The sequence below is a fragment of the Pan paniscus genome, chromosome 21 (assembly GCF_029289425.2).
Source record: "Pan paniscus chromosome 21, NHGRI_mPanPan1-v2.0_pri, whole genome shotgun sequence".
Lineage (NCBI taxonomy): Eukaryota > Metazoa > Chordata > Mammalia > Primates > Hominidae > Pan > Pan paniscus.
In genome coordinates this window covers 54,561,698-54,587,062 of record NC_073270.2, presented here as the reverse complement: position 1 = coordinate 54,587,062, position 25,365 = coordinate 54,561,698, and the positions used below count along the sequence as shown (strand labels likewise).

At 49.2% G+C, this 25,365-nt stretch overlaps 1 protein-coding gene across 2 annotated transcripts in view; it reads left to right on the top strand.

The window, feature by feature from the left end:
• The first annotated feature begins 13,600 nt into the window (after positions 1–13,600).
• PREX1 (phosphatidylinositol-3,4,5-trisphosphate dependent Rac exchange factor 1) overlaps positions 13,601–25,365 on the top strand; it is a 204,038-nt gene continuing 192,273 nt past the window's right edge. The window contains exon 1 of one of the 2 annotated variants that reach the window (XM_034947457.4): positions 13,601–13,952. In XM_034947457.4, the coding sequence (XP_034803348.1) occupies positions 13,734–13,952 (219 nt within the window). In that variant the 5' untranslated portion in view covers positions 13,601–13,733. The remainder of the gene's footprint in view (positions 13,953–25,365) is intronic. The other variant, XM_055104985.2, reaches the window with a different exon arrangement.

The window sequence follows — 25,365 nt, the reverse complement described above, 5'->3', positions numbered from 1 at the left end:
TTCATCCAATCAGTCTATTTCAGGCAAGGTAATGTGTTAGGCCATGTGTGAGGACCCCTCTGTGTGGATGAGAACAAGAGTTTACCAAGTAGCTAAGACTAAGAAACATGGCATAAATGTCTACATAGAGATTTAGAGAAAGGAGATGTCTCTTTTTTATCTAGCTCAGGGATTAACAAGTTATGTCTTGTGGGCCATTGTTTTTATAAATAAAGTTTTATTGGAACACAGCCACACCCATTCATTATTATTGTCTTTGGCTGCTTTATTGCTACAACAGCAGAATCGAGAAGCTGAGAAGATACTGTATGACTTGCAAAGCCAAAAATATTTACTATCTGGCTCTCTGCAGAAGAAGTTTGCCTTCCCCTGAATCTAGCATATGAAAAGGGATTTGCAGACCTGGTGAAGTGGCTCCCATCTGTAATCCAAGCCCTTGGGGAGGCTGAGGCGTGGAGGATCCCTTGAGGCCAAGAGTTTGGGACCAGCCTGGGCAACATAGTGAAACCCCGTATCTGCAAAACATGAAATTAGCTGGGCATGGTGGCACGTGCCTGTAGTCCTAGCTACTCAGGAGGCTAAGGCTTGAGCCTAGGCCTTAGTGACCAGTCTGGGCAACATAGTGAGACCCCCATCTGCACATTTTTTTTTTTTAATCAGCTACTAGCTACTTGGGAGGCTGAGGTGTGAGGATCATTTGAGCCCAGGAGTTTTGAGGGCTCAGTGAGCCATGATCATGCCACTGCACTCCAGCCTGGGCTACAGTGTAAGACCCTGTCTCTAAATAAATAAATACATAAATAAGGGGATTTGCAATTGTAAGCAACAGAACTCGCTCTAATTTTATTAACAGCTATGGGAGCTCACAGAATCTCAAGGATGCTTAGAAGGCCAGCCTTAAAGGCTGTGCCAAAAACAATGCCCAAAGCACTCTGTGGGGTTGATCTAGCAATGACCCCTTGGTAGCCCCATTGAGCCTGCCCACCCCAAGCAGCCATGCTGACTTTGGCTAGCTGAATACGAACATCTCTGCTGTCACTGCCCCACACACCTGAATGTCTCTGCCATTGCTTTGGTCAGGTAAACAAAATATGTACAAACCCCATGGCGCAGGCATTCCATTTCTGTTAGATAGCCTGAAAACGCTTGCTCACAGATGCATATGGAAATGTGTATGAGGAGGTTCATCATGGCATTGCTTCAAGGAGTTTGGAGCAACAGTGTCTAGCACTAGGAAATGGATAAATAGAATATGCTTTTTTTTTTTGGTTAAGGTTAATACTTGCCGTCGTGGTCAGGCACGGTGGCTCACACCTGTAACCCTAGCACTTTGGGAGGCCAAGGCAGGAGGATCACCTGAGCCCAGGAAATTGAGACCAGCATAGGGAACATAGTGAAATCCTATCCTTACAAAAAATACAAAAATTAGCCTGATGTGGTGGCAAGCGCCTGTAGTCTCAGTTACTTGGGAGGCTGAGGTGGGAAGATGGCTTGAGTCCGGGAGGTCAAGGCTGCAGTGAGCCATGATTGTGCCACTGCACTCCGGCCTGGGCAACAGAGCAAGATTCTGTCTCAAACACAAACAAACAAACAAAAATAATTGCAATTGTAATAAACAGGCCTTAAAGCATATAAAGGGTCAAATGTAATGGAAGTTTTATGGCTCATAATAATCCAAGGTGACTGTTAGCGATCAGTAGTCTGGCTCTCCTCCAGGGAGACATTCAGACCCAGACTGAGAGTTACTCTGCCACCTTCAACCGCGGCTTCCAAGGTCACTGTGGGGGACGTCATCCCTATCAGCTATAAGGGAAAGGAGCAAGGAGGAGCAGGTGTGGGAGAAATTTCATGGGCCAGCACTAGAGGTGATGATGCACATCTCACCTAACAGCATCCACGAGTTAAAACTCAGTTATGGGGCTCTACCCACCTGCAAGAGGCCTGGGAAATGTAGTCCGCAGCCTCGACCAGGTAGCACAAGCATGGACCAGGTAGCGCAAGCATGCAATGGAACACTGAGCATGGAGTTGTATCTACAAAGAGCAACAAAGCAGGATCTCAGAAACAGGATGTTGAGTGAAAAAGGTAACATAGTATGAAATGCGTAACTCTGTACCATTTACATAAACATTTGAAAACACACATAAAACACTATGTCTTTATCTCTGTATATATTTTCTACTATGCCTGTTTGAATACCCATAGATCCAAACAAATGTGTGGCAGATGGATCTAAAGAACAAGCTTTAAATATATCCAAGTGGGTGTCTGTGGGGGAGAGGGAAATGGGAGGAGTTGGAGATGGGTGACAGAGGCAAAAATAAGAAGTGAAAATAAAACAAAACCTAGGCCATAGTCTAATGCAGTTGACGGTCAAATGGCCCAAGGAGTGTGATCAACTGATTCTGTGCATCTGGGGTCCAAATCAAAAGAGGAGGAAAAGCAGTGTAGTAAAGAATTAAAGCCATATACATCCATGGCAGAAAATTGGGGAAATGTGAAAAAAGTATAAAGAAAACAAACACCCAAAATTATTCCACTCCCCAGATGTAACTACTCTTGTTATTTTAAAATATATTTCCTTGCTTTTTTTTTTTTTTTTTTTTGAGACAGAGTCACGATCTTGGCTCACTGCAACCTCCACCTCCTGGTTTCAAGCAATTCTCATGCCTCAGCCTCCCAAGTAGCTGGGATTACAGGCGCCTGCCACCACACCCGGCTAATTTTTGTATTTTTAGTAGAGATGGGGTTTCGCCATGTTGGCCAGGATGGTTTCAAACTCGACTTCAAGTGATCCACCAGCCTCCACCTCCCAAAGTTCTGGGATTACAGGCGTGAGGCACTGTGCCTGGCCCCTTGCTGTCATTTTCCTATGAATATGTAATACATGTTGACAATATTGGGATCACAGTCTGCATATCATTTATTTATTTATTGGAGTACATGTTTAATTATCACATAATTTATTTTCTGCTCTTTTCCTCCCCATTCATCTATGTATCATGAGCATTTTTTTCTATTCTATTAAATATTCTTTGACATCAGACTTTTCAATGGCTAAATAATTTTCCAAATTGGGGACATACTATATTTAACTATTTACTTACTTGTGAGAATTTAGGTTCTTTCAAATATAGGGCTATTACAAATGATGCTGCAATGCACATCTTTGTGCATCCAAGTTTGAGTGTGTGATTCTTTTCTGTAGTTTAGATGAACACAATGGGAATAACTTGGTTAAAGGCTGTAAATATAGGTGTATATATATTTATTTTTAAGGTTTTTGATGCATCTTTAAATTAGGAAACAGAGAACACATAGGGAAAAGTGCATAAGACATCAATATAAAACCTAACAAATGATTCCAGAGTGAATCCCTGTGAAGTCACCATGTGGGTTAAGAAATAGAACATTTCCAGCCCCGCTTAAGCCTTTGTGCGGCTCATCTGAATCCCAGACCCCTCCCAACCGGAGAGGAAACCGCTGCCTGGCTTCTTTTCTTTGCAGCTTTGCCATGCAGTGCTATATTCACACTGCATCCTCTGAGCACTGTAGTTCAATACTGCCTGCTTTTGAGCTCTGTATAAATGGAATCATACATACATCATGTATAATACTTTTTTGTATCTGGCTTTGTTGGCTCAATATCATGTTTCTAAAATTCATTCATGTTATTGCATGGAGTAGTTCTTTCTCTGCCACCACTCTTTTTTTTTTTTCTTTCAATTTTTCAATTTCTTTCTCTCTGTCTCTCTCTCTCATTAAACTTTTATTTTAGGTTCAGGGGTACCTGTGTAGGTTTGTTATACAGGTAAACTTGTGTCACAGGGGTGTGTTGTGCAGACAATTTTATCACCCAGATACTAAGCCTAGTACCCAATAGTTATTTCTTCTACTCCTCTCCCTCCTCCCAATCTTCACCCTCAAGTAGGCCCTAGTGTCTGTTGTTCCCCTCTGTGTCCATGAGTTCTCGTCATTTAGCTCCTGCTTATAAGTGAGAAAGTGAGGTATTTGGTTTTCTGTTCCTGCTTTAGATTGCTAAGGATAATGGCCTACAGCTCCGTCCATGTTCCTGCCAAGGACATGATCTTGTTATTTTTTATGGCTTCATGGTATTCATGGCGTATATGTGCCACATTGTCTTTATCCAGTCTGCCACTGATGGGCATTCAGGTTGATTCCATGTCCTTGCTATTGTGAACAGTGCTGAAATGAACATACGTGTGTATGTGTCTTTATGGTAGAATGATTTATATTCCTTTGGGTAGTACCCAGTAACAGCATTGCTGGGTCTAATGGTAGTTCTGTTTTTAGGTCTTTGAGGAATCGCCACACTGCTTCCCACAGTGGTTGAACTAATTTACACTCTCACCAGCAGTGTATAAGCATTCCCTTTTCTTCGCAACCTCAGGGCATCTGTGATTTTTTTGGCTTTTTAGTAATAGTCATTCTGATTAGTGTGAGATGATATCTCACTGGCCACTACTTCTCTTTGGTTTTCTCTGAATCTATGTAAGTATTTTCCTCTGCTTCAGTTTCACATTTCTGAAAGATTAAGGTTAGATGGTGGGGGAAGGAACTCCTTTTCACTTTTTCTAGCAGTTTGGGGTCTGTAAGTTCTTTTTATGTCGCTGTGTCCCTCAGAGAGCTGGCAGAGCGAGGTTCTTTTTTTTTTTTTTTTTTGGAGACAGAGTCTCACTCTGTCGCCCAGGTGGAGTGCAGTGGTGCAATCTCGCTCCACCTCCTGGGTTCAAGCGATTTTCCTGCCTTAGCCTCCAGAGTAGTGGGGATTACAAGTGTGTGCCACCACGACCTACTAATTTTTGTATTTTTAGTAGAGATGGAGTTTTGCCAGGTTGACCAGGTTGGTCTCGAACTCCTGACCTCAAGTGATCTGCCCACCATGGCCTCCCAAAGTGCTAGGATTACAGGCGTGAGCCACCGCACCCAGCCAGAGTGGGGTTCTTAATGTCCTCATTTAACAAAATAAGAAATTGGGGCTCAGGGCTCTGGAGGAGATGACAGAGCCATGGTTGTGCCACTGCACTCCAGACTTTGCCCTCTGTCTATTTCACGAGGGAAAATGAGATCACAGGAGAGTCCATTGCTATGTCTAGTCTTAAAGGAGTCAGGGAACACCTGTGGACAATTGGAACTGTCCCTCACCCCTGTTCCAGCCTCCATTCACTGGCTGCCTCATTCTGAATGCTGGTGTGACCCAGACCTCTGTCCTTGTCCTGTTCTCCATCCACATACCCTCCCTGGGTGATCTCGCCCAGCCCCAAGGCTTTAACTATCACTTATATCCTGACAATGGCTACATTTCTATCTCCAGCCTGACCTCTCCCTGGAACCTCAGGATTGTGGATGTGACTGCCCACTCAACATCTGACTTGGGTATTTAATTTGACATTGAACATGGCCAAAACCAAACGCTCCATCTTCTCCACCAAAGCAGCGCCCCACCAACCCCTGCCATCTTTCCCATCGTGGTTAATGCCAACTCCAAAAATCATAGATTATAGGCGTGAGCCACTAATAGAGTCGAGTCGTCTTTAACTCAATTTCACTCTATTTCACCCCTAGATCCTCTGCAAATCCTGCTGGCTCCATCTTTAGAGCATATCCAGAATCAACTGTTTCTCTCCATCTCCTCTGGTATCACCCTGGCCCAAGTCATCAATGTCTCTTGCCTGGACTAGTGCAGTATCCTCCTCATAGGTCTTACTGCTTCTGACCTCACCCCGCTCTTAGTTTACTTCCCATAGAGCTGTCAGAGGGATTCTATTAGAACCTAAGTTAGGTCATAGCTCTCCTCTGTTTAGCTCCCAGTTCATCCAAAGAAAAAGCCAAAGTCCTGTGGTCAACTATATGGCTCATACATCTGGTTTTCCTCTCCTTTCTAGATGCATCTCAACTACCCTTCCCCCTTGCTGTTCCTTGAACAAGTGGACACACTCCTACCTCCAAGCCTTTGCACCTGCTGTTCCTGCTGCCCGGAACATAGGTGGGGCCCACTCCCTCACTTCTTTCAGTTCTTTGCTTAAATGTCACCTTCTAGGGAGGCCTTCTCTCATCCCCTCCAGGCATGTGCTGGCCCCAGTGCTCCCTGTTGTTTAATCCATTTTGTTTTTCTCCGTAACTCTTACCACGATCTGGCTGACTCTGTCAACTTATTGGGGGTCTTTATTTATTGTCTCTTCTGTCCCTAGAACGTAAGCAACAGGAGGACACAGAGTTTTGCTTTATTCACTATTCTAGTCCCAGTACCTAGAACAGTCCCAGGCATTCACGGTGAGGTTTCTCTCAACCTGGAGTCCAAAACATATACTGGAGATATTGATTCATTCAATGATTATTTACACGTGCCTGGTGCTGTTTCAGCACAAGGAAACAAGATTCCCATAGCCCACCTGCAACACCTGGGCAGTGGCTTGGCATGGCTTGGCAAAGAATCACAGAGCCATCTGGGTGGCGAGATCTGGCCAGTAGGGTGGGAGCAGAAGTGATGTATAAAACTTCCAGCTCAGGGCCAGGCACAGTGGCTCACGCCTGTAATCCCAGCACTTTGGGAGGCTGAGGCTGGTATCACCTGAGGTCAGGAGTTCGAGACCAGCCTGGCCAACATGGTGAAACCCCATCTCTACTAAAAAGACAAAAATTACCTGGGCGTGGTGGCAGGTGCCTGTAATCCAACAGTGCCTGGCACAGAGTGAGCACTCAAAAAATGGGTGTGGTGCCTCACACCTGTAATCCCAGCACTTTGGGAGGCTGAGGTGGGAGGACTGCTTGAGGCCAGGAGTTCAAGACCAGCCTGGGCAACATAGTGGGATCCCCATCTCTACAAAAAAATAAAATTAGCCAGTTCTGGTGGCATATGCCTGGGCACCCAGCTACTTAGGAGGTGGAGATGGGAGGAGTGTTTGAGCCTGGAAGGTCGAGGCTGCAGTGAGCTGTGATTGTGCCACTGCACTCTAGCCTGGGTGACAAGAGTGAGACCCTGTCTCAAAAAAAAAAAAAAAAAAAAAAGCCCAAACTTTTCCCCCTTCTCAACAAAGGCTCCAGGAATGGAATTTGCCCTGGAAATTTGGAAGGCAGGCTGCGGCTTAAATGGCATTTGGAGAGGTTGTGGCTGTTTGTGTTTCTGCCCGCTACAGAGGAAACTGTCAGCTTTCAGTAAAAGTTACCACTGGGGTTGCCAGGTGTCTGGATTTGGACTGGGCAGCTTTATTTTTGAGCTTTCAGTTCTGGGAAAAAAAAAATAACCCAGACATATAAATGTGTGTCCAGTATGTCTGTTGAAACCATCTGGCATTCCTGGCTGCAAAATTTCAAGATATTTCCTCCAGGTCGATCTCTGGCCTTGACGAAATTGCAGAATTTACCTTCTATGTATCAATCTCTTTCTGAACCCTTTTCTCAACTTTTACTCCCAATCCAGACTTCACGTTATAAACCTTAGGTCTCTACTCCATTAGGAAAGCAATAGGGTGAAGACCAGCACCCTTCTGAGGCATTTGCATTTCTTTTTTTTTGAGACTGAGTCTCGCTCTGTCGCCCAGGCTGGAATGCAGTGGCGCTATCTCGGCTCACTGGCTCACTGCGATCTCTGCCTCCCGGGTTCACGCCATTCTCCGCCTCAGCCTCCTGAGTAGCTGGGACTACAGGTGCTCGCCACCAGGCCTGGCTAATATTTTGTATTTTTAGTAAAGACGGGGTTTCACCGTGTTAGCCAGGATGGTCTCGATCTCCTGACCTCGCTATCTGCCCGTCTTGGCCTCCCAAAGTGCTGGGATTACAGGCGTGAGCCACCGCGCCCGGCTGGCATTTGCATTTTAAAAGTAGCAAGAAGTCAGGCCAATGCTTATTTGAAAGGATAGGGTCGGCCAGGTGCCGTGCTCATGCCTGTAATCCCAGCATTTTGGGAGGTCGAGGCGGGTGGATCACCTGAGATCAGGAGTTTGAGACCAGCCTGGCCAACATGGTGAAATCTTGTCTCTACTAAAAACACAAAAATTAGCTGGGCGTGGTGGCGGGCACCTGTAATCCCAGCTACTTGGGAGGCTGAGGCAGGAGAATCACTTGAACCCAGGAGGCTGAGGTTGCAGTGAGCCGAGATCGCGGCATTGCATTCCAGTCTGGGCAACAGAATGAGACTCCATCTCAAAAAAAAAAAAAAAAAAAAAGAAAAGAAAGAAAAGATAGGGTGACCATAAGGTCCAAAATGGGATGTTATACATTTTATTATCTTTTAATACAAGAAGTCTAGAGGCAGGGTGGTTCCATGGTTGGTTAATTCAGGATCTCAGTGACATCAAAGATCTAGATTCTTTCCATCTGTCATTTTGCACCTTCAGTTAGTTAGAAGTGTCCTCTCTCAGGGTCTCAAGATGGCTGTCATAGCTCCAGACATCATGGCTTCATCCACTTACAATAGCAAACACCCATCCAAGGATCAGGCAGCATACTATGCACTTTGGATCTATTAAATATTTTAACCTGCACAACAACGCTGTGAAGTAGAAGCTCTTACTGACCCCATTTTACAGATATGGATATTGAAGCCCAGAGAGGTTAAGTCACTTACACAAAGTGACACAATTAGGAAGCAGTGGGACTGGGATTTGAAGCTGAGAAGCTGGTCTCTGGTGCTACAACAATGTCCAAAGGCTGGAGAAGAAGTCGTGCATGTTGGTGGCAGATTGGGATTGGAAATGAGGGTCCTAGATGTTTTCCTTTCTGCTTCCTCAAAGCAGTGTCTCCAATGCCTCCTGGCAAAAGTATGATTTGGCAAAGCTGTGGAGCCCTGACTTAATCGGATACCTATTATGCTTGAATCAGACCTTGAACCAGAGCCCCCTGGAGAATGTGCTTCCAACAGCAAGGCTTCCCTCGGAGACGTTTTGACTTGGGCAGCTGGGGGTAGCTCAACTATTAGGAAGACGATTATATTTTGGTGGGAAGAAGTGAACCCTGGGCTGTGTGTCCAGCGTTGATTTGGGTTGTCCAGCTGCTCTAATTCCAAGGGTGGAGAGGCCTCCCTCTTCTTCTCAGACAGCTGCTCTTGGTTCTCAGAATGAGGAACAGCCCGGCTCTGGGCTGCTGGTCTGACTTTTGAGAACTCATTTGCATTTGGGAAATGATGGCACCCTCGGGCAGTGCAGTAACTCACTTCTCAATTGGCTCATTCAACTTGGGATGGGAAAAAAAATCACTTGTTGTTTTTCCTTGCTTTAACTTAATTAGTTTTCCTTTTAAACAGAGCTTGGGAAGGGGGCCTTCAAATCCTCAGCCTGCAGAAGCTGACAGGGGCTTGTCAGGGAATAAGAAACTCTGATGTTTCCAAGCAGCAGAATCTTCTCCCCCTCAACTGTGAAACTTATGTAACAGAAACGAAACGGTATTTCCCACTATTTGCGAAGTACATGGCAACGGAAACTCTAAAATTGTCCCTGCAAAAGAGAATTTCCCTATCATTATCATCACTTTTTTTTTTCTTCCCCCTGAACTGCAATTTTTTTTTTTTTCTTCTTCCTCCCTGTTCTTTTTGAGAACGTTACCCAGCTGCCGGCTGTTTCAGGCCCTGCCCTGACATACACATGAGACAGATAGGCTCCCCACTAGATATTCCGGACGGGTGATGGGGAAGAAGGGAATAGAGGTCAAAGTTGAAATGGGGATAGGAAGAGATCTACTCCAGCCTGACTGCTTAGTCATGTTTGGTTTAGGGAGTTGCCTATGCCAGGATTAGCTGGGAGGCAGCCAGGTTTTGAAGAGAGGGAGTCCCCACTGATCCCGCCAAGGCTGAGGCCCCTGGCTGAATCATGATGGCTGAATCATGACACTGGGGTAGTGACCTGAGGCAGAGTCCTGGAGGTGCCACCAACCAATGGTGCTTCCCCAGGCCCATCCCTTGCAGGCCTTAGAGAAGCTGAAAGGACCTTGTTTATTTATTGTCCTTCTCTCCCTGCTCTTGACTGGACACACCAGGAAGCCAGGGACCTTATCTGTTCTGTTCACTGCTGTATCCCTGCCTGGAGCATAGGAGGCCCTCAGTATATACTAGTTGAATGAATGAGAGGAGGAACTTGTCTTCATCCTCGCCTGTCCCCCTTGCTGGAATAATGCCGGCACCACAAAGGCCTCAGCTGTTGGGGTGCTCAGTGCTGCAGCCTCAGGACCCCGCCCAATGCCCAGTGTGTAGTAGATGCTTGTGGCTGACACTTATAGATGCCCACCATGCTAGCTCCTCTTCTCTCTTGACAACAGATCTCCAAGTTGTCTGGGCAGCCTTGTGCCAGGGGACGAAGCAGGTCTTTTCTAAGTTGATGGTGGCAATCTATGCCCTCGGTCAGGGACGTTTCAAGGGTGACCATGGATTCTAGTGCTGACCTGCTGGGAGCTTAAGTTTATTCCCCCAAAGAGAGAAGCACAGAGGAGACAGAGTCTTCTTCGTACTTTTCTTTCCTTCATTGGAGGTGTGTGAGGAGGCAATGTTGCTGTTTCAGCAGCCATTTTGTGCCTCTGAGGCCCTAAAGCTTGGGAGGAAAAGCCACCATGCTGAGGATAGGAGGGTCAAAGGTGCCATGATCCTTGATGACATCATGAAGTCCTACACCAGCCTCAGGAACCAACTGCCTCTGGACCTCTTGCTAAATAATGTCCTTATGCTTTAAGCTATCAATAGCCCAGTTTTCTTCTCCTTGCAGCCAAATGCATCGTATTAGATTCAGCACTCAATCCACGCATTGTAAAAGACTTCACTTAATTGAGCACTTACTGTGTGCTCTAAGCACTCTCCATGTATGCACTCAGGAACCTTGCAACGACTTTATGATGTAGGTACTGATATTATTCTTAGTTCACAGATGAGGAAAGCAAGGCACAGAGAGCTTAAGTACGTTACTAAACGCTGTATTATCTTTTAGTGTCATCATTACCACTGGGGATGGGGATGGAAGGGGAAAAAGATCCCAGCAGAATCTGAGGAAGTAACGATGTTACTGGGTGGGCCAGAGATGGGACCCATCCACAACGTGGAAATGTTTTTTGGCAGTGTGGGCCAATTCTTGGGTGAAATGTGGGATTTGTGTGTAAACTTGAGGCTAACCTTCCTTGGTCATGGGCTGAGAAGGGAACTAACATTTGTTGAGCACCTACTCTGTGCCAGCTATGTGTGTCAGGTACATCAGTGGTTCTCAACAGGGGGCAATTCTGTCCCCAGGGATATCTGGCAATGTCTGGAGACACTTTTTCTGTTTATCTTTGAGGCAAGGCTTACTCTGTTGTCCAGGTTGGAGTGCAGTGGTGTGATCACAGCTTACTTGCAGCCCTGACCTCCTGGGCTCAAGCAAGCTCCCCACCTCAGCCCAGTAGCTGGTACTACAGGTGTGTGCCACCATGCCCAGCTAATTTTTAAAAATTTTTTGTAGAGACAGGGTCTTGCTATGTTGCCCAGGCTGGTCTTGAACTTCTGGGATCAAACAATCCTCCCACTTGGACCTCCTAAAATTCTGAGATTAGAGGCCGGAGCAACTGTGCCCAGCCTGGAGACATTTTTGATTCTCAGATTGGGGAGGGAGTGCTACTGGCATCTAGTGGGTAGGGGATGCGGCTAAATGTCCTGAAATGCACAGGACACGCCCCTCCCCCAACAAAGTTATGTGACTCCAAATGTCAATAGTCCCAAGGTTGAGAAAGTCTGTATTGCATAGAATTCGCTCTCACAAAGGCTCCCCTTTTACAGATTAGATGACTGAGGCCCAGAGAAATAACGTGTCTTGGCCAAGGTTACCCTGCCAGTTGGATTTGGACTGGGATACAAATGCAAGCCCGCTTCATTCCATGGTCCATTATGTTCCAACTATGTTCTCCCCTCGTGGTAGACAGAATTAATTTAAAGATGAGGAAACGGAGGCTCAGAAAGGTACCGTGAGCAGTTTAAAGTCACAAAGCAGAGATACTCCAGAGGCCTTTATTAGGAATAAAAATATAAATAAAAAACCAGCTACCTTTGGACACAATTGACTCCACTACCCAAGCGTGACAGGCTCACCTATCTCATGTCCTTTACTCCCTGCCCAGGGGAATTTCACTCAGCCCAAGGCCCAGATCAAATGCTACCTTGCCCATGATCCCAAAGAAAGAAGTCAGAGAGGGCAGAAGCCACCCCATTCTCTCCCTGTGTCCTTAGGCACTTACAGTGTTGAGAGGCCAATGGGAGAAAAATCCTAGGCTTTTGGAACAGGGATAAATAAGCAATGTTTCTGTCCATAAAATGACTACAGTCTAGAGGCGGATACTATGTGGATCACTTTATCCCCTGCAGAGATGATACAATCTCTGGTCCGGAAACACGGGTGATTAGGGATTGTATGGGCCATTTGAGAGTGGGGCCAGGCTTAGAGGGCCGTTCACACATGCAATAATAGTAAGAACAAACATTTACAGAGAACTTTCTAGGTGTTGGGCTTCACACATGCAATAATAGTAAGAACAAACATTTACAGAGAACTTTCTAGGTGCTAAGTACTTCCCTTGGAACCCCGGGCAGGATCTTGGAGCTAGGTACCATGACCGTTCCCGTTATACTGATGAAAACACTGAGGATCTTGAAGCAAGGAAACCAGCCCAAGGCCACCCGGCCAGCAAGTGGGGAGCTAGGATTTGAACCTGAGCAGCTGACTCTAGGCCCCAGAGCTTCCTCCCCTCTCCATACCTTCCGATAAGAGGGGTGATGATCAACATCGCCCAGAGCAACCTGACAAGAAGCTGGGTTTCCCAAGGCCTTATCCCATGGGGTGGGTGGATGGAAGGGGGAGCAGCAGGGTACCACTTGATCAATAACTCAAGAGCAGGTAATAATTTCTTCTGAGAAAGGTGGAAAGGGCAGGGTCAGGGGGCCAAGAAGTTCAGAAAGAAAAGGAAGGAAGGAAAGAGAGAGATGGGAAAGGAAACGGGAAAGAGAAAAGTGAGAGCGAGCGCGCGCCACGCATGTTCCTTCCCAAGGTCGTGGTAGCACCGAGGGCACCGCGAGGGCCCGGCGTTCCCGGGAGGGGCCGTCACTGCCCAGGCAGCGGCCGCCCCTGACTTCCCGGGGCCGCGGGGGCGCGCGTGGCGGGGCCGGCTTGCCCCCGAGCGGCTCCGCAGCGAGCTTTCCCAGCCCGGTGTTTACTTGGCCCGAGCAGCGGCCGGACCTGCAAGCAGGAGCCTGCGCGCGGCGGGTGTCGCGTGTGCCGGGTGGGAGTGGCGTAGCCCGCGGTGACGGCGGGTTGGGGGGCGCCACGCGTCCGGGCGCGGAGTTGGTACGCTCGGTTCGGCGTGCGCGCGGCCTCGGACTCCCGGCTCCGCGGGGCCCTTCCGGAGGCTCCCGCCCGACCCCCGAGCTTCCGACGGAGGCGCCGAGCGCCGCGCCGCGTCCCCAGGGGCCCCGTGCACGCGCAGAGCGCCTCTGCGGCCGATCGCGGCGTGGCACTTGGCAGACGGTCCCTGGCGCGGGGGCGGGGGGCCAGCCGTCTGGGAGCCCCGAGGGCCGCCCCCTCCCGCCCCTCGCCCGGCCCCCGCGCGCTGCCTCCGCCCCCGGCCCAGCCGCCCGGCCCCCAGTCCCGCCCGCCGCGCCGGGAGCCCGGCCCGCCGGCGTGCCCCGTCCGGGATGGGGCGCCTGGACGCCTGAGTTGCCGCTCGGCGCGACCTCCGCGCGGGGGAAGGAGCCGGCGCCGCGCGGCCGCGCTAGAATGGAGGCGTCCAGTGGCAGCGAGCCCGGCGGCGACGGGGCCGGGGACTGCGCCCACCCGGACCCCCGGACCCCTGGCGCCGCGGCGCCCAGCTCCGGCCCCGGCCCGTGCGCGGCCGCCCGGGAGTCCGAGCGCCAGCTGCGCCTCCGCCTCTGCGTCCTCAACGAGATCTTGGGTACCGAGAGGGACTACGTGGGCACCTTGCGCTTCTTGCAGTCGGTGAGTGTCGCTCGGGAGCTTGGGGACAGCTTTCCCTCCAGCCGCTCGCCCCGCTGCGGTCCCCACAACCTGTGGCCGTGGTCCCCGTGGGTGGAGAATTGCCTCGGGGGCGCCCCGCGGGGCGCGCGGAAAGCGGGGGGGATCCGAGCTCCTCCAGAGCTGTCGCGTCGCCTCCCTGCCTGGCCGGCGCACGGTCCTGCTCCGACCGGGGCTCTCCCGCACTCCACTTCCCCGCGGCGCGCGCTGCCCTTTTGTCTTTTCTTCCCCGTCCCCGCCTTTCAAATAGTTTTAAAATTAGTTACATCCGCGATGCAGGGGCTTGGGGACCCCGGCGGCTCCGGGAGCTGGCGCTCCTGCGTCTTTTTCCCAGGAATAACTTCGCGCCCGGTGCACCACTCATCTAGGACAGACCGTAGGAGCCCCAGAGCCCAACGTCCCTGCGCGTTGATGGAGTAGGATAAAACCTGAAGCTCAGAGGAGGGGCGGGGATTGACAGAACCCCAGGGTAGAATCCCCCATGCACAGGTTTTTGCTGGAGTTCGGGGAGAGTGGGTTTCGAACTCAAGACTCGGCAGTCCAGGCTCCCTAACTGCATCCACCCCCACCAACTCCCCATCTCCAAGTGCAAAACCACGGCCTCAGACTTTGTAAAATAACAACCGAGCACTTACTATGTGCCAGACACCTTACATGTGTCATTAATTAGCAGGTTTAACCTTCACAGGCGGTCTATGAAGTAGGGACGAGTATTTCCCCCATTTTTAATTAAAAAAAATTTTTTTTTGAGACGGAGTCTCCCTCAGTCACCCAGGCCGTAGTACAGTGGCGCAATCTCGGTTCACTGCAACCTCCACCTCCCGGGTTCAAGCAATTCTCTTGCCTCAGCCTCCCCAGTAGCTGGGATTACAGGCACGCGCCAGCCACCACGGCCGACTAATTTTTGTATTTTTATCAGAGAGGAGATTTCACCATGTTGGCCATGCTGGTCTTGGACTCCTGGCCTCAAGTGATCCGCCGACCTCGGCCTCCAAAGTGCAGAGATTACAGGCGTGAGCTACTGGGCCCTGCCTCCTCCGTTTTTAAGATTGGGAAAGTTTAGCTCCAGAAGGGCCGGGTAGCTTGTCTGGGATCGCACAGCTGATTAAGTGGGGGTACTGGGCTTTGAACCGGGACGATCCCAGCTGGTGTTCTAAACCCCTATTCTATGCTGCATTTTTCTTTTGCTTTTTTTCTGTGAGAGGGAGGAAGGGGCCACTTCCCTACTCTCCTAGGAAGTGAGAAAAGTGGCCAGCGGGTGGAGGGGGTGGGACGGGGCAGAGCCTTGGATGGAAGTTAGGAGACTCTAAAGTCTTTAATCTCCATGCCTCCTGCTGGGGCCTCATTTACTCCCCTTCTCTGCTCTAGGAAGTCTTTTAATCCTGGTTCAGGAAGGGCTGGTGTGGGGGTGGCTCTTTCAAAGACCCTAGAGCCAGGCTTTGTAGCTCCTAGTCTTTGGGAGAAAGAGGGAGACTCTGGGGTCCTCTGGGGCTCCTCATGGCTTAGGGGTGCAGCTGAGGCTGTGTGAGATCAGAGTTCCAGCTCAGGGAGGAGACAGCCTTAGACTAGAGCCCTTCTGCCTGTGAAAGGAGATGTACTGGGGGCAGGGGGGTGTGGGAGAGGGGGTTGTGCAGAAGCATTGAAAACCATTTGGCTAAAGGACCCTTCTAGAAAGGCCTGTAAGAATAAGGCACGATTGGCTTTCTTTCCCATCCCTTCTTCTCTCACAGTTTCGGGGGTGGGGGGTGGGGGAAGAATTTGTTCTGTTAGAAGCTGGCAGTTTTTGAATTAAACATGTAGACAACCCTGGTGTCTCTGAGCAATGTCAAATTCTAGGGAACTCCCGACTTCTCCTTCTGAGCCACTCCCTGCTCCTCTGCTTGGAAGAGAAACAGGAAATACAAACCAATTTTGATATTAATGGGAAAGAAAATATACCTCTCCCTCCCACGCCCCTGCCCTAGATGGTGTGTTTCATTTTAGAACAGATCTAGATTGTGTTTGAGTTAACTGTGGTTTTAAATCGTCCACGTGTAGAGTCGGAGGAAGCTGGAATAATGGAAATTGATTGGAGCCAACCATTCTTATTATTCAAGAAACAGGAAAAAAAAAAGATTTCTCTACTTTCACATTATCTCCTTGACACTTTACATTTGCTGACTTCATCACATTTTTCTTTTTGTATATGATGTGTCAGTTCTGAGATGAATTGGTTCTGACTTGGACATGTGTCTTGGACCAATCATGCTATGTGTCCTGACCTCAGTTTCCCCACCTGTGAAACAAGGAGCGGGGAATCCGGGCTTCCTTTCTGCCTGGGCCTTTTGTGTGTCCCCAAGCTGGTGCCAGAAACAGACGGATTGTGTAACCTGACCAGCCATACGTTGTTTGTGAGCCACAGGAGTCCTCTCTCATCTTGGCCCGTCAGGAATGGCCCCTAAACATCCCAAGGCATTTTCGTTTTCAAAACTAACCTGGGGCTTAGAGCTTCAGAAACTGCTAATTACCAAGGCTTTCCATGGTTGCAAGGCTGGCAGCCTCAGGTTGTGATTCTCTTCTGTCTTCCCACTCTCTCTTCTCAGCCTTTATATTTGCTAAGGGATTTTCCCTGCTGTCTCCTGGCTTGGAAGAATGCACGGTAATCCCTCCCTGCTTTTATTTCCATGTGGTTAGAGGCAGGCCTTAAAGGACCACCCTGGTCTCCGTGTGTCCCTGGTGTGAAGGTCCCATCGGCCCATGGAAACCGTGGAAAGTAACCCCCGTGATAGGGACCATGTGTGGCTTCTGTCCTCAAGGAGAGGACGGTGTAGTGGAGGATGGCCAAATGGGTGTTTAAAAAAAACAATCCAAGTGCAAGGCTCTGGAGCCAGACTGCTTGAGGTTAAATCCTTGGACTTGTGACCTTGGGCAAACACCTTAACCTGTTTGAGCCTTATTTGTAAAAAGAGGGATGTTAATAGGTCCTATTTTATAGGTTTTTAAAGAAGATAAGTGAGTTATAGAAATTGATGTAAAGCACTTAGAACAGTGTCTGGCAGTAAGGTATATAAATATTGGTTATTATTGTTGTTGTAGGAAAATTAAATAATACAGATAATTAGGGTTGTGGGACTTCAGCATCCAGAGAGCAGGGGTGATCAGAGAGGGCTTCCTGGAGGAAGTGAGGTCTGAGTTAAGTCAGCACTGAGAGGAGGATGGGGGCTCTGAGTGAGTTTCCTTTTGACACCCTAAACTCCGGCCACAGGAACCAGTGGTTTTGTTTGGTTCCAGGCCGAGGGCTTTGTGGTTCCTCGAGAATCTTCCCATCTTTCCCCATCTCCTTCAGGAACTGGGTTGCACTCCCTTCCTCATCTCCAGGGAGTCCTCTGAGTTTGGTGTTTTGCGTGTGTTTATTAAAGAATCATGAAAAGGCAAGGACAGCCCTTTCATAGAGATGCTGGATCAGTCTTGGGGGAAACAGTGCCTGGGGTTTTGACTCAGAACCTTGGCTCGAATCATTTCGAGGCCCTGGCTATGTGGGGTGCTCCCTGTGTGCTTTGGGCAGCGTTAGTCATGATGAAAACAATGACAGTCATTGCTGTGCAGGAACTGACTTTGATTCATCACTTGCCATTCTAAGCACTTTGCATGTGTCAACTCATTTAATTTTCTCTATGAAGGGGATGCTGTTTTTATCCCCATTGAGAGGTGAGGAAACTGAGGCAAAGTGAATCTAAGTGAGCTGCTCTGGGTCAGGTGGACAGCATTGCCAGGATTTGATCCTAGGCTGCCTGACCCCGGAACTCATGTCCCCAGCCACTTCATAGACCGCCTTTGGCTGATCCAAGAAGGGCTTGGCACATGATTTATTAAGGTGGCAGAACTGGGATTTGAACCCAGGTCTGTGTGATGTTTCACCTCCGCCTGCGCTTCCTCCTGTTACTTCCCCTCTGTGACTCCCATTCTTTTCTCCACGGAATGGGCAGAACTGTGGACGGATAGAAATGGCAGGCTGCTGAGTTCTTGCTCTGGGCTCCGGGTCTGTTCATGGCACGAGGGTTGAGTGAGGCTCTGGAGTCATGCTGCTGGTGTTCAAATCCAGGCTTCCTCCACTTGGACTGTAGGTGACCTTGGGCTGATCACTGACTTGCTCTGTGCCTCAGTTTCCACATCTGTCCAACGGGCACAGTGTAGCACCTGCGTCACAGGGATGTGGTGAAGCTTGGATGAGCCTGAGGTCAAAGCTGTTAGAACAGTGCCAGGCGCACTGGGTGTTTGGAGTGCTGTGCCGGTATTTTGGGGGATATGCAGCTCTTTGGAGCTCAAAGGCCCCCCACTCCCCTAGAGGAGGCTGAGTAGACCTTGGGCCCACCTGCCAAGGGGAGGCACCTCAGGGGCAGGTGCCAGTAACTCCCATGATGGGTGTGTCAGCTGGGCAGTGATCGAAAGAGAAGAGAGGGCCTGGGTGGGTGGGCAGAGAGGCCTGTGGGTGGGAGTTGGTCAGCAACTCCTCGAAGGTCTCCCCGTGGCTGAGGACAGAGAGCTATAGAGACACAGAGGGTCTGCCCGGAACCGACCAGGATGGGAGTCTCTGAGGAACAGGGATTGTGGGCAGAAAGCTCCCAGAATGCTTTCTGTGGTTCTGCTTTTTGGAGGGAGGAGACAAAAGTTTTTCTTCTCATTGGAGCTCCACTTGCCAAACAAGAAACTGTGGTTTTTTGTTGTCACTATTTTTTTTTCTGTTTTAAAAGATTCTGTACTCCTAGTCTCACACTAGGGAGAAATGCCACGGGTGGTTGGGGTGGGGGCAGGTCTTTGATTTCACAGTCATTGAGGCAGAGGGACCTCCCCAGTGACTTGGGGGGATTTTCACGTGGTCCTCATATGAAAAGTAGGATGCTGAGAGGTATATGTAACACAGTTCTTTTGGAAAATAAACAATAACCATAATATACACGTGTGTTATATGTATAAGGTGACAGTAGGTTGGAGAAAAGGATGGAAGGATGTGTATCTTTTGCAGAAAGGCAACCAGGAAGATAAGGAAGTAAAATCCTGTTTATAATACCCTTTTCATATAAAATTATGCATATGTATGCGAATATATTTTTTAAGAAGCCGACAGGAAGAATTGTATTTTCAACATGGTTATTAGATTAATGCAATAGTAATAATGGTAACAATTTGCTAATATTTATATACTTGCAAGCCCTGTTTATAAGTTCCTTAAGCATTAACTCAAAAGTTGCAGGTATTCTTATGCTTCCTGTTTTACAAATGAAACAAAGACACAGAGAGGCCAAGTCAGTTTCCCAAGGTCACACAGCCTGACAGAACTGGCACTTGGACCCAGGTAATGCGGCTGCATGGCCCACATTCTTCACCACTATCCTGAATTGCACCAAAATGAGGCTGTGTTCATGAGCAAAATTACTGCCCCTGTGAGACCTCTGGGCTGCCCAGGTGGGCAAGAATTAAGTCAAAAAGTCCACCTTATTTCAGTTTTCAGATGCCGGAGAGCCTGGAACAGGCCACCTTGTGTTGGGCTCATCATCATCAGGAAGTCAGTGAAAATCTTTTGATGGTAAAAACCTGAGTGTCAGCAGGATTTAGATGGGTTACATTTTTTTTTAATGTATGGCAGACAGAGAGCTCTGTACAGGTAAAACCATGAAGATATGAGACTGCTTTTCTCTGTGTGCAGGTATTTATGGAGCATCTGCTGTATATCCTGGGCAGTGTTCTGGGCCACGAGAATGAAGTCATCAACAGGTCCTTGTCCTTATAAGAAGGACAACCCTGTGGGGATTCTACAACTCATTCTTCAGACAAACCTTCTGGAAGCCTACCTACTTTTATTCTGGTGTTTGCCCTGGTAGCAATTTAACTGTCACTTTAAGAAGACGCGAATGGGGTTGGTGTCTCTGGCTTTTGAGACTTCAGGGCACCCCTTTCTTGGAGAGAAAGATACTCCTTTATCAGGCCAGAGAGCTGAAGACCTGTTGGGCTTGGGGCCACTCCCTTTGATAAAGAAACCCACATCCTATTTGCTTCACAGCCACTCTCCCTTAAAGGTTTTGCAAGAGTTAAGTGTTTGAAGCAGGTCATGCCTGGCTGCAGGAGAACCTGACCTCTCCAGATTTTTGGGGCTTTTCTTTTTTTCCAACAGACGCAGGCATGCTGGCTAGAATACTGGAGGGAGGTGGGTGATAGGGTGGGCTGCCCCTCAAACCTGTGTGCTGTGTTCCACAGCATCATTCCCCAGACATGGGGCCAGGTCGGAGCTGATTCCTGCCCTGCGTTTCGGAGATCTTGAACAGAAGCCAGGTGGGTCATTCGGTCTGAATCTCCTTGTTTTGCAGGTGACATAAGTTGCGTCCCCAGAGGGGAGGTGAGCACCAGTTAAGGGCAGTAGCCACTCAATTTGTTAGAGTTCCATCCCCAGATACCTGGGAAGAGAGCTTGGTGGCCCACATCCTTTTCTGGGGATCTGTGTTTTAGCCAGGATCAAAAATCCCCCCCTTTTTTTTTAAGATGGAGTCTCGTACCGTCGCCCAGTCTGGAGTGCAGTGGCGTGATCTTGGCTCACTTCAACCTCTGCCTCCCGGGTTCAAGCGATTCTCTTGCCTCATCCTCCCGAATAGCTGGGACTACAGGCACGTGCCACCATGCCCGGCTACTTTTTGTATTTTTTTAGTAGAGACAGGGTTTCACCATGTTGACCAGGCTGGTATTGAACTCCTGACCTCAAGTGTTCTGCCCACCTTGGCCTCCCACAGTGCTGGGATTATAGGCGTGAGCCACCATGCCCGGCCAAAAGTCCCTCTTGAAGAGGTTTCACGGGGTCATTTCTGGCCCTAGCGTTGGTCTGGAGCAAATCCCACTAGTCTCTCAGCCTTCAGCACTGTCGACATACGGGGCTGGACCATTCTTTGCTGTGGGGGGGCTGTCCTGTGCATTGTAAGATGTTTAGCAGCATCGCTGGCCTCTACCTACCAGATGCCAGTAGGACCCCTCTTCCCCAGTTGTGACAACCACAGATGTCTCCAGATATTCCAGGTATCCACTAGAGGTGGTTGGGTGTGAAAAATAGCCCCCAGTTGAGAACCACTGGGCTAAAAGCTCCTTTGACTACCACCTGTGCTCTCAGATCGTGTGGGGGCATTAGCATGCCTGTGTAGAAATATGTGAGATTGATGTGTTTATGTAAGTAGCATAATACGGTTTGCCCTTTTCACCCAGCAGAGTGTCTGGGAGGCTCCCTCTCTTGAGGTTCATGGTTTAGAGCACAGACTCTCGAGCCACCTTGCCTGGGTTCAGATCCCAGCTCTTCCCCTGTGTGACCTTGGGGATGTTGCTTTGCCTCTCTGAGTCCTGGTTTCCCCATCTGCAAAATGGGGATGACCCCAGCACTCCTAGGGTTACTCTAGGGAGTACAGTGACTGTGTGCGGGCTCACCCCTCCTCCCGGAGGAAGGGAATCTGTCTGCTCTTCTTTTGTCTTGTGGTCAGACACTCAATCTGTGTTTACCCGCCTGATTCCTTCCCCAGGATGGAACTGACAGACGATCCCTTGATTCTGGGCCAGGGGAGGCGAGGCTATTTCAGGTTGGCGGGACTGGGGCCACTGAAAGCTGGTGCAGGCAGGTGGCCATCAGCCGTCAGGACCCAGGGTCTTGTGCTTCCCCCCTTGCTGGGAGGGTGGGTGGCTTCTGTGCATCTCTCAGGAGGAGCGAGGCCAGGGTCAGGGTGTGGGCAGTTGATGCTTTCATCCACTAATCGACTTATTCATTCAATAAATGGCCATTCAGCACCCACTGTGTGCCAGGCACTGTGCTAGGTGCTGGCATGTGGCTGGAACAAGACAGACAAGGTCTCTGCCCTCAGGGAATCTTCAGACACCGCAAAAAGAAATCCCTTGAGAAAAGGACCAGAGTTGTCATAATAAGGACACCCACTGAGGCCTTGCTCTGTTCCAGGTACTGTGCCACATGCTTCTTGAGCCCTTGCAGCAACTCCCTGAGGTCAATATCATCATTATACCTATTTTGCAGATGGGGAAACTAAAGCTGGGAGAGGCTGAGTAACTTGCTCAAGTCCACACAGCTGGGGAGTGGATTCAGACAGAAGGAGATAAAATGAGGTGATGTTTGTGACAGGGATGGTCGCATCTACTTTAGATGGGATGGGCAAGGAAGGCTTTTCTAGGGAGATGACATTTGACCAAGTCCTGAAGGAGGAGAAGGAGCCCTGGTGGAAAGAGTGGAGAAAAGTGTGTTCCAGGCAGCGGGAGCAGCAGATGCAAAGGCCCTGAGGCAGGACTGTGCCAGGCTTGTTTGAGGAACAGTAAGAGGCCAGGGTGGCTGGAGGGGAGAGTAAGGGAGATGAGATTGGCATGTTGGCGGGGTCCAGGTCGCATGGGCCTCAGATGCATGGTGAGCAGTTTGGGTTTTATTCCTGGTGGTGTGAGGAGCCACCAGAGTGCTTTCAGTTGGATATGGCATGGGTCAGTTGGTGACGTGGAAACCAAGACTGTACAATGGTCTTACTAAGGTCTCAGAGAGGAATGGGTGTACCGTCCCCTCCCACAGCAGATCCCCTGCCTGCTCCCAGGCTGCTCTGTGACCTACGGCTGGTTCTGTCCTCTCTTTGGGTTTCAGCTTTCCTGTGGGTACTGGGTTACCAAGTAACCAGGGCAGGCTTCCTGGAGGAGGCCAGTGGACCCAACCACACCCAAAGAGGAGTTTGGGCCCCCATCTGTGGCCAGAATGTGGATGAGCTGTGAAGGCAGCTGCCTCTGGGCTGGGAGGGCTGTTGATGCGAGATGAACCTCTGCTTCCTGAGACAAAGGAAGGTGCCCCTTGTTTTCTGTTCAGGAAACTCATTTGCATAATTAAAAACTGTTTGGCGGGATCGGTACTCCACCCTCCATGCATAGGCATCATAACAGCACTTTACTGTCTGTTAGCTCTCACCTCTGCCCTGTGGGGGATGGATTTTTCAGGCCCACTTCCTGCATGAGGAAAATAGCTGCAGAGAGGGGAAGTGGCGTACCTGAGGACACGCAGCCGGGAATGGCCAGGGCCATTGCAGTTGACTCTTTTGATCTCGCCCTGGCCTCCCACATTCTGTTCTCCTTATGCAGTCAGAGGGATCCAGTGAGACCCTAATCAGTTACAGTTACATCTCACTCAGCATAAAAGCAGTCCTTAGTCTGGCCTGGAATGTCGCACAAGACCTGCCCCTCTTGGCTCTCCCAGCTCCTCTTTCATTACTCCTTTTTCCCCATAAAGTTTTAAAAACTGAGATGTGAATTCACAAATCATAAACCTCACCCTTTCAAACTGTACGATTCGGTGGTTTTGAGTATATTCACCAAGTTGTGCAGTCATCCCCATTATCCAATTCTGGAATCTTCTGGGTAGCTCTTACCCCTTGCCCACTTCCTCCAAGCGCATTTGCCTTTTCTCAAATGCACCAAGCACGCACCTGCCTCAGGGCCCTTGCACCTGTGCTGTCTGGAATGCGCTCCCTCCCACCCTGCAGTGTCCCCGTGGCTCAGCCCTCCACCTCCTTCAGGCCTTTGCTCAAAATCATGTTCTTGACTGGGTCTTTTCTGACACCGCACATCCCCACCTCACCGTTTCTTCCTTTGCTTGCGTTGTTTTTTTCCCACTAGCTAACACACTGGACATTTTACTTATTTATTGCTTATTGTCTGCCTCCCTCACTGGAATGTCACAGGCATGCCAAGAGGATAGAGATTTTGAGCTCCAGCACCAACAATGCCTGCCACATAGTAGATGCTCGTTAAGTATTTTTTGAATGAAAAAAGTTGCTTCTATATGTGCCTATGTTTTATTACATGATGTGATTGTTTTGAATTATATAACTGCTAAGCATTTTTGTGCAGACTTCTGGGGACTAAGATGGTCTGGTGTCTTTTGACTATGTGGGTATGTGAGCTGGGGGATTTTGCACAGGAGAATTTTTTACAGTGTGGCATTGTGCTCAAGTGCCAGGGGCCTAGCCAGATTGTCTGGGTCTGAATCTTATCTCTGCGCCTCAGCAGCTGTGTGACCCTGGGCAAGAAGCTTTCCCTCTCTGAACCTTGGTTTCCTCATCTATAAAATATGTTGAGACACTTGGCTCACTGCCTGGCACCTGAGCAGGCCCCAGTAATTAGTAGAGGTTATTTTTAAACATTCTGTTTTAGAATCTTAGTATTTCCCTACTTTTTGCAGAGGAACAGTTACAGCATATCATCTTGAACACACTGCCTGAGACCCTTCCTGGGACTTGAAATAAGTGACTGAATTTATTTTGACCAAGTGTTCCCTTGCCCTGGACATTGGTCTGTGCACTCTGAAGGCAGTTGGGAGTAACTGGGATGGCTGTAAGTTGGAGCTAGAAGATGCTGTTCACTCTCTTCTCCAAGCAATCCATCCGAAGATTGAAAAAACAGATTGGTGTCTCAAAAATACATGACAGCACCTCCCATTGCCCTGCTGTGAAATCCCTCCATGAACCTGAAAGGGCACAGAACACGCTGCTTCCCACTTTCTGGGTGAGGCTGTTACACATCCTGTTTCATTTACAGCCTTGCAGTTTTGCAGATGAGGAAACTGAGGCCCAGAGAGGGTGAGGTCACTTGCCTAGGATCACACAGAGATGGCGTATTAGTTATCTGTTGCTGCCAAACAAGTTACCACACATTTAGTGGCTTAAAATAACGCCTGTTAATTACCTCGAAGTTTCTGTGGGCCAGAAGTCTGGGTGCAATGTAACTGGGTTTTCTGCTGAAGGTCTCATGAGGCTGCCATCAGGGTGTTGACCCGGGCTGTGATCTCATCTGATGCTTGGAGCGAGGAGGGTGTGGGGCATGGGAGGGATCTGCATGGGGTTGTTGGCAGAATTTAGTTCCGTGCATTGTGGAGCCGGGGTCCCCATTTTTTGCAGGGTATTGGCTGGTGATCACCCTCACTTCCTAGAGGTGCCTTGAGTCTTAGGGGTGTGGTCCTGCCACAACATAGTCACATCACGGCCAGCAGGTGAATCACTTGCTTTGAATCTCTTCCTTTAGGAAGGGCCTAGAAGTGTACTTGTACTCTTCTCCCTGCTTTATCCCCCGCAGGCGTCTTTTAAGGCTTTACCTGATTAGGTCAGGCTCACTCAGTCAGCTGATTTTGGACCCTGATTATATCTGGAAAATCCCTTCGCCTCTGTCATTTACCAGTCACAGTGACAGTCCCACTTACATGAAATGGGAAAGGATCCTCCAGGGCGTGGACACAGGGGGCAGTGATCCTGGGGCCATCTCAGGGTTCTGCCCACCAACAATGGTCAGTGGTGGGTTTGAACTCAAGATTATTCTACTCCAAAGCCCATATTTGTGACCA